The sequence below is a fragment of the Lycorma delicatula genome, chromosome 12 (genome assembly GCF_047948215.1).
Source record: "Lycorma delicatula isolate Av1 chromosome 12, ASM4794821v1, whole genome shotgun sequence".
In the NCBI taxonomy this organism is placed as follows: domain Eukaryota; kingdom Metazoa; phylum Arthropoda; class Insecta; order Hemiptera; family Fulgoridae; genus Lycorma; species Lycorma delicatula.
The window spans coordinates 47,352,972-47,368,134 of record NC_134466.1 but is presented as its reverse complement, the minus strand read 5'-3'; the positions used below and the strand labels follow the sequence as shown (position 1 = coordinate 47,368,134).

Here is a 15,163-nt window from a genome sequence, read left to right as displayed (position 1 = left end):
GAAGACGGATATAATGTAAAACCAACACCTCAGGACAGAATATAATAATTAAATTATATCATGTAGCTTAGATTTTTCTTACCCTAAATAAAGGAGAATAATTCTATTATGACTAAAATCAGGTAGTAATGTTTTACATACTATTTTGGAGTAGGACAGGTCGAAATACAAGCATTTCATTGGCATTTAGCAAACCTCACAGGAGATTTGCTAAATTATTATATAATTGGTGAATTAGTTCACCATCATGTCCAGGATCATCATATTTAAGGAACTACAATACTTTTTGAACAGCTCAGCAGTGATCATCAATGAGATATACTTTTTTCTGATAAGTATCAATAATTCACAAGGTAATCTGGTTTTTATTGTATACACAAATTTACAAAAAAAATAACAATTTTTTCAAGCATAACAGAATGTTTTGAGAAATTTTTTCTTTACTTTATAGCCTCAGTAATAAAATAAGTTCAAACAAACATAGACTTTGCCCAGATTTCTGTACTAAAGATTAAATAATATATTAAATTACTGAACAAAATTAGTGGTGTTTTTATATGCAAATTGTACATTAAAAAAAAAATTTGAGTTGAAAAGAACACTATTTTAAATTGCCAAAATTTGTTATGAATTTAATTTGGAGAAAAGTACATAATCAAAGTCAATTTCTATTGAAAATCAAACAAAAAATTCTAAAAATGTAGCACCACAAATTATCCAGTTAAAAGATAGGCCTACATTCTCTCGAAATAATCTTAAAACAAAATTAGATTATTTAATACACCATTTAATTAACTTAGCGATAACATTACATTAGCTGCTCATAAACAGTTCATCTCCAGTATCAATGCAAATTTCAGTTTGATAATTTACGAGCATGACTACAATCTCAACATTCTTGGGTGTTAAACATGTTTTGATGCAAAAGTTTATTTTCACTGTCTGCTCTCTGAGCATGCACTAACCTTCACATACTCCCATACGAAAAAATCTAAACGATTAAATCGAGGGTTCTGCTAACCATGATCATGGTCCTCCTCAGCTAATCACGCCCAACTCGCACCTTTTTTATTACTTATTATTACATTCATTTTTAAAGTTTATTTTTTAATGATTTTTTTTTTACAATATACAATTAAAAATAGGCTACTTTTTTGTGATAAACTGTTTCAGTAAATTACATTGCAAAGTGATGTATTTTTAGTACATCTGTAACTAAAAGTAACACAGATAAGAAATAAAACTAACAAATAGTAAAATCAACTAAAGGAATTTTTAAAAAGTAATAAGCTTGCATGTAAAATCGTTAAAAATTTTTCACAAAAACTAGCCTACATTATTTTGCAAAGTAAACTAAACACAATATTTAAACTTGGTTTGCATAAAAATGTTAAGAAATTCAGATTTCAATTTAACAGAGAATATATGTATGATCACAACTTAAGGTAAACTAAAATCACTGTGACTTAAAGTAATACAGATAAGAAAACTAGAACACAAAACACCTATTTTGTAGAAAAGAAACTTTTAACATTTACTTGAAATTTTTTTTGTCATTATTATTCTAAAATATTTTCAGAATGTCATGAAAGTATGGTGCAGGGCCATGATTAATGACATAAGAGGATTTAGTAGCTATAAGCTGGAATTTTGATGATATACAACTACCAGGAAACATATTTTAAAAGTTTCACCAACATTTTCATATGAACTTAAGGATAGCTTATTTTGTACAACATTGAGAACCCACATAATCTCCACCTTAAAAACATCTTCTTTCTAACAAAAATAAACAGTTGCATAAATGAAGTCAAGGATTCAAATGTATTTGCTGTTGAAATGTTATTGCTCTGACCAGAAGATCCAGGGCAAATAGCACACGAACACACAGATGTATCAACAACCACTGTTCTCGCAACTGTTGATGAATGTTTTAGTCTGCTAAGTAGAAATACCACCGGGAGGTAAAAGATTTTCCAGTAAAGGCTGAGAATTCCTTAAGTTAATTAATCTTAATTATTGAATAATTCTTAATCAATAATTGAATAATTCTTGAATCTTATCTTAATTATTGAATTATTTTCATTATGCTGCTTATTTTCATTTTACTGCGAAGTCACTGCCTTTCGGCCCATATTGCGCAGTCCAAAATGTTTTTTGCACATATCACAAAAAGCATGATACAATACACATCTCTACCTCTTCTCAACCAACCGAATTCTGGGTGTAGTTTATATCTAACCATTGGTTAAATAAACAGTATTTTTAGAAGCCATTTTTAAATGCAATTAATTACCTAAAATACAAAAAAAATTCATGGTGGTTTGAGAGAAATTATAAGAAAACATTTAACAACTTTTAGATTTTTCAATGGTAACTTTCTGTTAAAATTCCACCAGTGAAAAAATTAACTGCAATTTGCAATATTCATCCTTTAATAAAAAAGAGGAAATGTAAATAAGAATAGGACATGTTAATGGCTGCTTGATGCACCTATTTGCAATGTGCTGGGCGATGGGCTCACCATTTCCCAATGCTGCGAAATATTTTGGCATTACTTAAAAAATACTTTATTAATAATAATCCTTATTTGGTAATAAAATTGCAATTCTCTGAAATTTTTTCTTACTTTTCCTGATTTTTTCTACAAATTCTAGACTTAGTTTATATTTTCTGGCATTTATTGACTTTTTCTGCCTGTGGGAATCATGTAAAATGAGTTGGTACTTGGTTTTGATAAAAATACATGAATTTTCATTATCAAAGGGACATCCCCCAAAAATCAAAGGAGCACAATTTGAAGGAGTCTATGATTAAGGATATAAGTTCGATCAGAACATTTCCCATTACATTACACTAGATGTCTATTGAAAAATTATATTGGAGGTTTGATTCTGAGGTTATACGAAGACTGCAATGATTCAAATATGATTGTTTCTTGTATTATTCATACAGTAGACATAAATCCTACTTTGTTAGAGAAAAGTATTTGCATAGGTAATGAATTATTTTATAATCATGGACAGTAATTGATTCTCTTATAACAATGATGTTGTTGTATATGTTGTACGATTCTGAAGATGGTAGAATGAAACCTTCCATGATGGAATGTTCTCCTCATGCCATTATGTGAAATTTATAAACTTTGTTGAATTTCTTTGCTGTTATCATAACAGTATTGTTTCACGCTGTTACTTTCCAGTTTTACATTTACTTCAAATGATTCTCTCTCTCTCTCTTGTTTTCTATAAGTATTTATAAATAACTGTCCATTGGGAATAATTCAGTCGAGAAATCATCACTGATATCTCATATCAGCTTCTAATATTACCACTGTAGTACCTTAAATTTAATATACGAGGGTTATTTTTTTTTCAAGTTCCGATCGGTCACAAAATTAAAACCACAGTGAAAATAAAAAATTTTTTATTTGTAACAAGTACTTACATAGTTATGTTATTTCTCTACATAGTCGCTACTCCGATTTAGACATTTGCCGTAGCATGGTACCAACTTTCCAATACCCTCGTCATAGAACAGAGCTGCCTGTGTTTTCAGCCATGTTTCTACGCTGGTCTACAGCTCGATGTCTTTGCCAAAATGTTGTCCTCCTAGCCAGCGTTTCATGTGAGCAAAGAGGTGAAAATCGGATGGAGCCAAGTCTGGGCTGTATGGTGGGTTATCAAACACTTCCCAACGAAAACGCTGCAGGAGCTTCTTTGTTACAGCTGCAGTGTGCAGCCGAGCATTGTCATGGAGAATGACAATGCCTGATGACAACATTCCTCTCCGCTTATTCTGAATTGCCCTTTGTAGATGTTGAAGAGTCATGCAATGTGAGGCTGCAGTGATGGTCGTGTCACATTCCATGAATTCCACCAAGAGAACTCCATTCCGGTCCCACAACACAGTGCCGTACACTTTCTGTTGGAGAAAGTTCGCTTGAACTTCTTTGGTTTACTGGGAGAATGAGAATGCATCCACTGTTTGGATTGTTCTTTTGTTTCTTCAGTTTCAAAATGGACCCATGTCTCGTCCCCTGTGACAATTTTTTTCAAAAAATCTTCATTAAGGTAGCGCTGGAGAAACGTTAGGGAGGCATCCATTCTCATTGTTTTGTGATGGTCGGACAGCATCTTGAAAACCCATCTCCCACACAGTTTGCGGTACTGAAATCTCTCACTCACAATGGTGTAGAAGAGCTGACCTTGTTTCAGGAAACGAATCACTCAATACAGAAATTTGTTAACTGACGATTTTCTCGAATTGGCTCATCCACTCGCTCAACGAGATCGTCTGCTGACACTTGCTTCCTTCCCTGACCGCCAACATCATGAACATCTGTACGTCCTGCTTTAAAGTTCCTGCACCACCATTGTCGCACTTTGCTGACACTCACTTCACACTTGGCGGAAGATGCTATTGTTGTAGACATGTTTACATGCTAGCTGCGTGTTCAGAACTAAACGAAGTGACGCGACGTGATTGAATACCATACTAGAGACGCTGCGCAACACATATGCGCAAAGGTTCATCCGATTTTTGCGCGGGTTTTTATTTCACGACCGATCAGACCTTGAAAAAACAATCACCCTCGTATAGCTGCATATATTTAATATGTGTGGATTTATACAGCAGTTTTCTGCATACAATGTTGCAAAAGTTAATCTATAACAAATTTTATAATGGTACTAAGACCACAAATACTAAGTATAATAGTGCTTCTAATGGCCAAACAATGTGCTAAAAAAAATTTTTTAAATTCTATATAGCAGAAGAAAATTTTATTAAGAAAAAGATCCTCAGGAATTTTGTGGTATTTGGTTTTCAATATAAATATATTAAAAAAAAATTATTCAGACTTTTTATTGGTTTTAAAGAATTAAAGTCTCTAGCAATTTTTCTTTGGTTATTAGTTGCCATAAGTTTTATTTGGTTACTGGCAATTTAACAAGTAAACTTACATCAAAACCAAAAAAGTGTGGTTTTCAAAATTTTTTTACAATAATTTTCTTGTGAACGCAGATGATTCTAGGACTCATTTCTTTTGCAAAATTCCATACATAAAACTAAAAATTTTGCTCGATAACTTGTGTTTGAACTTTAACATTATCTGACATTTTGAGTAGAAATCTGGGTGAAAACAAATCCTAGTCTATTGGTCTACTGAACTTTTTCTTTATTTTGAAGGGAGGACTAAACCATTAAAGTGTAATAGAATTTCCTGACCCCCCCCCCCCCCAATATATATGGTATTTATATTTTTTTTACTTACATTCAAGATGTGCTTTTCCTGTTTCAAAAAAATGGTCTACAGATTTACCAAGTTCAGAAAATTGATCTCTGGTTTTCCAAATTGTTTTCCTTCCTTCCTTAACGGCACTCATTAAAATATCATCAGGTACTTTATCTCTAAAAAAAAATACAATCAATAATTCAAGACATCATTATAACTATTAATTTATTGGTACACGAATATTTCACTTATAAAGATTCAAGAGCTAACTAATGTCATGCTAGGCAAAAATTGTTAAACATGTTTACATAGTAATAAAAAAAAAGTAAAGAGGTTTACAGAGAAAAAAAAAACTTTTACAGATTATTTGTAACCCAATTTAACAAATTAAATTTTAATTACTAAAATTACAAGATAAGAGGGAAAAAATTCTGTATTATAATACTAGTGAAAAATAAAGAAATCTGATGTTATACACCACATGACTTCCTTGTACACCTATTAAATTACATATACACATTTTTACTGCACTTCAATTAAACTTATTTCATGTGAAAGTGAGATATGATCCTTTAATTCTTTAGTAAAGTGGACAGTTACAGAATTGCTAAAATATTAGTTATTAACATCAAATATTTATACAATAATTCAACAATCTTATCTGAAATATTAGGATAGAGTAAAAGTCCCTACCATTACTCTTTAAAAAAATGTATATCTTATATAATACTATGTTTTTTTAAATTATGATGTAGCCATCAACAAAATGAAAGCAAAAACGAATTATCAGATGTTTCACCAAATCTGATGTGGATACCATATGACTTCCTTGTACACCTACTATATTACATATACACATTTTTTTAAATGAAAAGTACATAAAATTTTATTTCATAATAACTTCTGATATTTTCTCTTTTTTATTGTTATTATCAAATTATTATTATTTTTTTTTTTTACAAACAAAAGTTAATAATTATTAATAAATCAATATATTTAAATTTAAAAAAAAGGAGATGAAGTCTGATTCGAATCAATATGCATTCTTATAAGATCCAAATATTTCATTAATTAAAATTTTATTTGACTATAACTTTGGAACCAATGAAAGTATGTACCCATTTATGATACATTGTTGAAAAGCTCTCAATGTGGGCTGCTTATTACTGCAGTTAAGAACAAAGTCCAAGATCAAAATGTTTTTGGATTTTGAGTTTTTTTGGTTCAATCAATTGCAATTAAAAGGTAAGGTGCACAACTAGATGTTACAACAGTCCTTAATCTAAAATTTCAACATCCTACGGCTAATCGTTACTGAGTTATGCAAAGTACATTTGTACATAGACATCATGCCGAAACTAGTCAAAATGGATATTTCCGTCGAAATCTGAAAACCGAAATTTTTCACGATCACAATACTTCCTTTACTTCGTACAAGGAAATAAAAAAGTAATTATATTCTGTGAAATGCAATCTAGAGATTTAATGTGAACACAAAAAAAAAATTTTATTAGGTTTCTATGTAACTTAGGTATATTCTTCTAATTAAAGTAACGAAAAAAAAATCATATGAACCAACTTACTAGTTGGCAAAAATTATAGTTTTTCAGAAAGGGGAAACTAACAATTCATGAAAAGAATGGTGGTATGGAAAAGAATGAATAGTGTTTACAACTTTGTAAACATTTAGAAATATTTGGGTGTAGCACTCAAAATTATCTCTGGAAATGTATTTTAACGAAAAATTACAAGTGAAGAAATAGGCCTTGAATACATTTAGTCATGTGTTGTGCAATGACAATATCTCATTTGAGAAAAAATAGATAACTTTTAGTGTAGTGTGTAGATCGATAATTTGTTATTACTGCCCAAATTTGTGGTGGGGAGGAGGGTTTAGAATGTACGATAAGGTTGAAATTTTGCAGAAATTTTTTGATTAAGACAAAATCTCTGAGATTCTAAGTATATATTTTATTTACCTCAGAACACTCTCGCTTACAGTTCATATAAGGAAAGTAGACTGGAGTCTATAATTTTGCATACAATTAAGACTCTATTTAAAATACGTACATCATTGTTTGAAATTGCCAGAAACAAGGTACCCAAATGTTTTACTAAGGTGTTTTACTATTATAGAAAAAAGAATATATTTTTATGATGAATGGAAACACCTTGTTCAACAGTATAACATATCACTTAATTATGTCTATCCAGGAATTTAAAGTGAATTCTATTGTAGAAATTATTATGAATAAAATGAAGTCACACTACATAGGCATTTTGAACAACAGTCGCAGTCATCTTAATTTACAAAGAACTAGACTTTGTGCTTAAGTATACAGTAACGAAAATTTTAATTTAATTAAATAGTTTTAAAGCAAGGGCTGAATTGATTTATCTGAGCAAGTACTCATTTTTGACTAATTCTCAGCTTTGTTCTATGTGTAATATGCAAAGAGAGGAGGATTTGTGCATTTTGTCCTATTCTATGGGAGATAGGCTATTAGTTTTTTAATATGGAATTTTTTGAAATGGAGGATCTGAAGCTATATCTAAAATGGAAATGGTAGGCCAATATTAAGTAAATACTGTAAAAAGGCTTGGAAATATAGATTATTTTTGATTCAGGAATTTAAATTTTATTAAGAATTTTTCTTTTCTTAGTTATACAAGCCTCTGATGGTCATAGACGAAAGAGTCAATACTCTTTTGTCAAATATTTTAAGTTTGTTTGTAAATTTTATTTCAACAAAGGCTGTTATGGCAAATTCTGAAACAAAATAAAAGTTTAAACACAAGTACAACAGTCTGCAGTTAAATGACTCATTTGGAAAACTGACACTGATGAAGCTTTTAGTACAATATGCGACTGTAAAAAAAATATAATTTAACTACATTATGCAAAAATTTAAATCAATTTTTTTTTATATATAATTTAACAGCATGAGAAGAACTTTTAATTTGAAATATAAGAAATAATGGAAAAAGATGCTACAAACAGACTGCAGGATAGTGGATAAAATAAGGATTTTATAAATGATTTAAAGGAATTATAATAGAATTATTAAAGGTGTGGTGGTAATACAGATCAGATTATCAACGATAAGGAAGAGGAAGAGAAATAAATATGTGTGAAAAGTAATGAATGAAAATTATAGTATTCAGAAGAGAGAAAGATGTTTGAAATGCAATGCGTTACCTGGAATGGCAGCCTAATGGAACGTACTAGTGTCCTGAAACTTAAAAAAAAAAAAAAAAAAAAAAATGGGAAGATTACGCACCAAAGAAAAATGTTTCAGCAACAACAATGATTATACATTAAAAAAATAAATAAATAAAATAAAAGAATAGGAATCAACTGAGATATGTAGGATTAATTTCTTAATCCTAATGCTTAGTATGCATTGGTAGTGCATACTACCTACTTTATTTGATTAAGGTCAAAATATAAATCATTACAAAAAATAATACCATGGGGTTACACATCTATCTCAGTAACAAGATCTCAGCAACTGAAAATAACTCATTAAAATGTATTCCTCCTACACACTCAAACATAAAAATGCAAATATCTTAAACCATAAACAGAAGTTATTTTTTAATGCAAGTATATATATTTATTTTGGTACTTATGTATTAACGCCGCCGCAGCTACAGCTTTATTTAAAAACAAAGTAGTCAATCGGATTTCAGTGGAAAATGGGCCGATATAGAGTTTAACATAACACTCTATATTAATATAAATGTTTATTTACATTTATTTATTTTATAAATATAATTTAACCAAACTTAACCTATGCTCGCTAACCTTGACTAATGAACAGGAGTGGTTTTGATTATTTAAATAATAAATAATTACTGAATTTATTAAATAAATACTCAAATTACGGTGTTAATTAGTCAAGGTTAGCAAGCGAAGCGAGCGTAGGTTAAGTTTGGTTTAATTATATTTATAAAATAAATATAAATAACCATTTATTAAAATTAATAAAGAGACTGTTCATTTTCCACCAAAATCCGATTAACTACTTTGTTTTTAAATAAAGCTGAAGCTGCGGTGGTGTTAATACGTAAGTACCTTTATTTTATATTATATGATCTCAGTTTAACTGTAATGAAAAAATGAGAATGATTAAATGATAAGTGATCCCTGCTGGGAATTGAGCCTGAGGTCAAATCATCTAGAACTTTTGAAAGATTTTGATTTTTTTTACAATCTGCCTGCAACCTGTATTATCACAATTTTTATGATATTTTATTTATTATTTTCTTTTATAGTTTTGCTACAATTCAAACCTTCAACCTACACTGTATTAGTTGGGTTTACCAATAATCATTTTGCCAATTTATTTTATAACATTATTAAATTTATAAATAAATTGTTCAATAATAATGTTTTTAAAGTTCATTTCATAACAACGTTCAAAGATCAAGGTAATAAAAACCAGCACAGAACAGAGTAGAACGATGTGAATTTGCATAGAATTTAATATGAAATCCATTATCAGATAAATTATATTATGGACAGAATAACTAATGGCTACTAAATTATAAGTAAATAATTCTTATCTATAAAATATATTGGATTTAAAAGATAGTAAAAATTTAATTAAAAATAGAAATGAAACAAATAAAAAAAAATTAAAAACCAAACAGGAAATTAAAAAAAAATCATTGAAATAAGTTAAATTAATAAAACAAAAGTTAAAATATATATATATATATATATATACATATATATATATATGTAGGGACAAATTCTGAATAAGTCCTGCTTTTTTTTAACTGAAACCTTTTAACTGGTCCTGACTAAACAGGTTTAAAAGGAAATCTATCGGCATCATCTTTCGTAGTATATAATTTCACCATTTGCAGTTAGTATTATTGATGGGACATGGCCAATGTTCAGTGTCAATTAACCCTACAGTTTGCATACATTGGATTCGAACATTTCACGAATGTATTTTACTGTCAAGCTAAATTAACAGAACTATCATAACAGTGACTGTTATGAAATGTGACAAGACTAACTGAGGAACTTCAAATTTTTCAATTTTACAGCCTATTTAAAGAAATATAATAAAATCTAAGTACATAAATATACTAAAATATATTACACTTACTCATCCTCTTGTGGCTTTTGTTTGTGTAATTTACCATCAGGTGTAAAATAAATAGGTAAATCCTTAGCACGAACTAGAGGTTTATTGGGATCACATTCTTTAGGCTCTGAGGAAGAATCTGGAGGTGGTGGGGCAGGAGGGTCAGGAGCAGCTGCATTAACTATATTTACAGCACCAGTTGTTACGAATGTAGCTGTGGCTATTGCAACTGGAGACAGCACCATCCTCATTTGATTTAAAACCTGAAAATAAAACATGGTTGAAATAAATTGATTTTATATAATACAAATGTGAAAAGATTTATAACATAATACACAAATATGTAAGAAAATAATTACATTACAAAGCTAATTAAGTTTCATCAGTAAAAAATGTTATCAATGATAATGACAGGTGGTCAAAAGCAGTGCTACCCAGGATTTGAAAATGTTAACTTACGGCAGCAGGGGATGTAAATATGAGAGGCATTATTCAGTTGTTAGTAATATTGATATTTTTTCTTACCTTGGCATCATCCATTTCTTAGCTCAACATCCAGCCACATTTTTTTTTGAAGGATTTATTGTTACTATGTGAAATGAGTTTTTCATCTGAACAACTAGTTTTTATTTTATATGAATGAATAAATTCTACATATAGATGTGAAAATTATTTTAGAACTTATATTAAAAATTATTTTAGAATTATATTTTCTCAAATAAACTGAAAATAAAGTGTTTCCTCAATTTTTTTATAAAACTGGTGAAGCGTTATAGTTATTCACAAGTCCTAATACAGTTGTTAACATAAAAAATTATTAATTAAAAGTATGTAAACAATATATATAAAATATGTTTATTTCAGTGATGCAGCGTGTTCCATCAAGTGGCTAAATTAATTCTGATGAACTTAAAACCAAACTGAGCCAGCTTGAACTGGAGTTATGCGAGTGTCACCTTTAATACTGCCACCATCGCTGGTGCGATAATTAGCGCAACTATTGGTTGTAAATATTACTATTCTCATCTGTTGCTGTCAGTTGTAACTGTTTATGTTTCAGTGAAGTATATAGTTTTGTCCTTAAAATGTATTTATGCTTCAGTGAAATGTAGTTTTGTTCTTAAAGTAATTGTTTTTCTAAAATGCCTGGTTTGATCGAAGAAAAGATTGCTATACTGAAAGTTTATGTGCATTCAGGATCCTTTCAAAAAATGCTTTTTTCAACAAGATAAAGGAATATGTCATCAAATGATTTACTAACATGTATCCATGTAGCTTTTACAGAAGAATGACCTGTCAGTAGATGGCAGTGGCCTCTGCATTCCCCAGATTTACTAGTTGTGATTTTCCTTTGGGGCTAATTTAAGGATAGAGTTTATGAATCAAATCCCCATATTATCAATGAACTGAAGATGAACATTCAACAAGAAATCAATGGCACTGACAACAATATTTTAGATCAGGTGTCTCTCAAGTGTATCGCTGTGCAGGGTGCTCATTTCAAACTTTTTTTTGTAAAAATGTATAAATATATAAACGTTTACTAATGTAAATGCACAAGTTAATTAAATTTATGTCTACATTTTTAGATATCAATCACAGAATGTTACAATTTGGACCTGTGTTTAGTCTGGAGTGGTTTGTTTTAAACCAATTAACAGCCAATGGTGTGTAAACAAACCTTTATATAAACTTTTTTTGTTTTTAATTTCTACAAGATTTTTCATTGTGCAATTTTCCTTTATTTTCTTATGCTTTACAATCACAAAAAAAATTATATGGTAATAGGTTTTTGATTAGTGATTTTATTGCATATCAACTTACTGTATTTTACGAGATCATGTAACCCCTTCCGTATAAGCCAGGGGTCGGGCAACCTATGCCACACTTGGCACGCCAAGCCATTTCTTATGGCACGCAGAAGCTTTAAATTTTACATATCAATAATTTAGTTATGATTGACACAAAAGTCACAATTATAAAAGAGCCGCATTATGAGTCAGTTCTCAAAATTTAACAGTGTCATTTCTTTGATTCTTTCTACTTATAAAAATATATTCAGGAGTAAGGCGACTTAAAACTTTCCCAAATCCTATAACACATACCACAATTAAAGATCGCTCATCACTCTATGGGCTTATGGGCTTAAGTTAATTTTTTTTTATAAATTATATTGATTGGCGAGTATTAAAATAAATATACTTGAATTGTAAAAACATTAAATCCTATTCAAATAATCTTTAGACAAATTTAAAGTTGTTTCATTATTTTATTCCGTTCAATTTTATATAAAAATATCAGCAGTGATGTCTGTGATTTATTTATATTTTAAGCATAAAGTTTGTGTTAAATATGGCGGAAAAAAAGGAAACTTGATCAATGTGCATTTCAAGAAAATTGGAACAAAAGAATATGGATTTGTAAAACAAAAATATTGTGCTGTTTGTGTTTTCTGTAGTATAAGTGGTGTTGTGTCGCACATCTAGTGTACAAAGACACTTTCAAACTAAACACAAATTTAAATTTAAAACTTCAAAAGATAGAATTGAAGCCATCAAAAACGCTTTTCTGGTTTCAAAAAACAAACTGGTGTTTTTGAGCCAAGCAGTTGGAATGAAGAATACAGCTACTAAATGTAGTTACAAAATAGCTCAATGTCTGGCTTTAACAGATGAACAATACATCAAAGAAACCTTATTGAGCAGTGCTGAAATTTTGTTTGGTGATTTACCAAATAAGGAGATTATACTCCCTCGAATTAGGGAAATACCAGTTTCTGCAAGATCAATTAAGAGGGCACATAACTCACTTGGCTGAAAATGTAAACTAAACAAACAACTGGTTTAAAACAACTCCAAGTATTTAATCGCTCTTGATGAAAGCACCATTTTAAATGATTTGTCACACCAAGCTATAATTGCAAGATATTACAAGAATAATCAACGAGTTGTGTTGCTCATTATCCCTTCATGATACAACCAAAGCAGAACACATTTTGAATGCACTTATTAGTTTGCTAAACATGAGATCGACTTGAACAAATTATTCTGTGTGACAACTGATAATGCTGCTGTAATGGCTGGCAAGACGAAAGGATCTGTTAAAACTAAAAACCATATTAACTGCAGACTGTGACATTTTCATTGTATTATACATCAGTAGAACTTTGTACAAAGACCTCATCTATGAATTTGGTCTCTGTAATCACAATTGTTGCTAAGCTAGTCAACTTTCTTTGTTTCTTATTCTTCACTAGTTCACAGGCAATTCAAATTTCTTCTACATGAGTGTGAATATGGAGATTTTCTGTTATACAGCAATGTTTGATGGCTTAATCAAGGTAAAGTTTTAACTAGATTTGTCTGTCTTCTTGAAGCTAGTAAGGTGTTTCTTGACAAAAAACAGCAACATTTTCCTGAATTGAAAGATGAAAATTGGTTGTTAAAATTGATGTTTCTGACAGACATAAACACACATTTAAATGAGCTGAATTTGAAATTACAAGGACAAACAACAGTACTTGATCTTTTCCACTATTGGAAAGCATTTATAATGAAACAACATTTTTTCACATGACATTAACATCAAAGTATTCAACTACTTCCCAAATGTGAAGAATCATTGAAATCAATCTGAAGTATAGATAGATGAGAGCTTTAGGAAGCACATTGAAGCACCCTACACAGAATTTCAAACATGAAGTCAAGACTTCCACAATCATCGACCCTTATTTTCATACTTCATTAAGCCTGACATTCTTGATTTGACAACTACCCAATCGGAACTTTTTATTGAATAGATATTGATGATTTTGAAAGCGGTGTTAAGTCCACAATGAGGTTGCTTAACTCCTGAACATTTAGAAAATTGTGTAAAACTGAAAGTAACAAAGTATGTTGCCGATATTGAGCAACTGGCAAAGACCATGCAAAGGTAAGGCTCCCATTAATAATAAAAATCTAAAAAACTTTTAAAAAACAGTTTATTTCTTTCACTTTTAATGTGGTTTAAATACTATTGTATTACATTACAGTATAAAATATACTGTAGAACAGGTATTGTATAAAAATATGAATGTTGGCACACTGAATGATTTTAAACCCTTATTTGGCACACACTGTTAGCAAAACGTTGCTGACCTCTAGTATATAAGGTATAATGATTGCGACATGCTTGTTAAAAATAATATTTCTATTTTATTTGCTTATTTCAAGGTTGCTTTTATTCATCAATTCATGAAAATTATTTATTTTGAAAAGCGATAATGAATATTTGTTAAAGATAATGGTGCGATGGTGCGGTGATGCACCTTTGGCTTATGGAGTGATCAATCACATGCCAGGTGTGCAACATTATTCTTATATTCAAATAATAACATCACAATTCTGCATTGTACTATTTTTATGTTTCATTAATTAAATTTATGATTTGTCTATCATTTTATCATATTGATACAGCATTTCCTTTAGTCATTACATTTTGTTTTTATTTTACTATTTTTATACAAATCGTTATTTTATAAAATGTTCAGTTTCTACAACTATGTGCTCAATCAATTTCGTATGTTAGTGAAGTAGTATTTACTTTCTGATACCCATGTAATATATTTAAAAGTATTAATTTTCTTTTATTAAAGTGCAAGAAGAATTTGTTAAAATGTGGAATTTAGAAAAACCATTGGCAAGAATTGGATTGTATTTTAGAAGATGAAGATAATATTTCACAAGCAACTTCTATTGATGCAACTTATATTCCACCTTAAGTTGATGAACTTACTGACAAAAAAGATATTGATGAAAGTTTGCTAACTGAGACTCCAACAGGT

At 29.8% G+C, this 15,163-nt stretch overlaps 1 protein-coding gene across 4 annotated transcripts in view; it reads right to left on the bottom strand.

Moving 5' to 3' along the window:
- Mic26-27 (MICOS complex subunit 26/27) overlaps positions 1-15,163 on the bottom strand; it is a 55,646-nt gene that overhangs the window by 36,503 nt on the left and 3,980 nt on the right. For all 4 annotated transcript variants that reach the window (XM_075379758.1, XM_075379760.1, XM_075379759.1 and 1 more), the window contains exons 2-3: positions 10,360-10,601; positions 5,276-5,412 (exon numbers count right to left, since the gene is read on the bottom strand). In XM_075379758.1, coding sequence (XP_075235873.1) covers positions 5,276-5,412; positions 10,360-10,601 — 379 coding nt within the window. The remainder of the gene's footprint in view (positions 1-5,275; positions 5,413-10,359; positions 10,602-15,163) is intronic.